This window comes from Nanorana parkeri, unplaced genomic scaffold (assembly GCF_000935625.1).
Source record: "Nanorana parkeri isolate BGI_ZX_2015 unplaced genomic scaffold, ASM93562v1 scaffold826, whole genome shotgun sequence".
In the NCBI taxonomy this organism is placed as follows: domain Eukaryota; kingdom Metazoa; phylum Chordata; class Amphibia; order Anura; family Dicroglossidae; genus Nanorana; species Nanorana parkeri.
Genome location: NW_017307094.1, coordinates 346,949 through 347,999, shown reverse-complemented (window position 1 = coordinate 347,999; position 1,051 = coordinate 346,949). Strand labels below are relative to the sequence as shown.

The window sequence follows — 1,051 nt, the reverse complement described above, 5'->3', positions numbered from 1 at the left end:
AAGTATTGCAAGTTGGGAAGATGGTATATATTTAGTCCAAAGAACAGTATGCTGTTCTCAATAAAGCGCCTTGCTTAATTCGCTCACTTTTTAACTCTCTCCTCATTGGCCTACTTCTACACAGACTATACCCCCTTCAGTCTACCATGAAAGCTGCTGCCAGACCCATCCCCTTTACCAAACACCAGTGTCTGCCAATCCTTCCTCTAGTTTTTGATCAGCCAACAAATAAAATTAAAAATACTAACAACAAAAACATTCAAAGTCCTCCACAACTCTGACCCAAGCTTCATCACCAACCTTGGCTTAAAATATTGCCTAACCCCTCTTTTTCACTCCTCTCAGGACTTGCTCTTTAGCTGCCTTGTAATCTCCTCCCATGTTCGCCTCCAGGACTTCACCATAGCCTATGACATCCTCTGAAAGTCCATACCCCAATCTCTCTGGCTAATTCCTGCTCTCCACTTTAAGACTCATCCACACACAGTTACTTTTTTGCATCACTTGCCCTTCCCTTTTAGATTGTAAGCTTTCACAAAAAAAGGGCCCTTCTAAAATAAATTATCATAAATTATCTTTAGTGTGTTTTCTGCTAATGTAATGTTATCTTATTAACCTACATTCTGTAGAATAGTGCTGAAGTCTATTTTCTGTGATGGCAAGCCTGCTTCTATTATATTAGCCTTGATTTTGGGATCTTCTTCAGGAACATTCAATGTTGAAGTAGAAGGAGCACTTTGGCTTTTGTAGAGATTTCTACTGTGTCCTTCACCACTGCTTTCTGGGTCCAAGTCACAAAACTCAAGTTCAGAATATAGCCTTGACTGTTCTTCCAAAACCTGTTCAAGTTGCTGTAAGCAGGAAAATGCACAGAACATGACAAAACTATACTGTATAATCATTGTAAGTAAAAAGCACAAAAATTGACTTCCAAAGACAAGCTGCTAAAGTATTACTAAAGGCTTGGAGTTTTGTACCCTAATTCATTCTCTGCATTAAGGTGAAAAACACCCAGTACCTTTCTGTATCCCCTGCCCCCCTCCCCCCCCCC

At 40.2% G+C, this 1,051-nt stretch overlaps 1 protein-coding gene across 1 annotated transcript in view; it reads right to left on the bottom strand.

The window, feature by feature from the left end:
• The window catches only part of CCDC129 (coiled-coil domain containing 129), a 37,712-nt gene that overhangs the window by 603 nt on the left and 36,058 nt on the right, over nucleotides 1-1,051 (bottom strand). Inside the window, exon 9 of the mRNA XM_018565263.1 lies at nucleotides 621-851. Within this exon, the coding sequence (XP_018420765.1) occupies nucleotides 621-851 (231 nt within the window). The remainder of the gene's footprint in view (nucleotides 1-620; nucleotides 852-1,051) is intronic.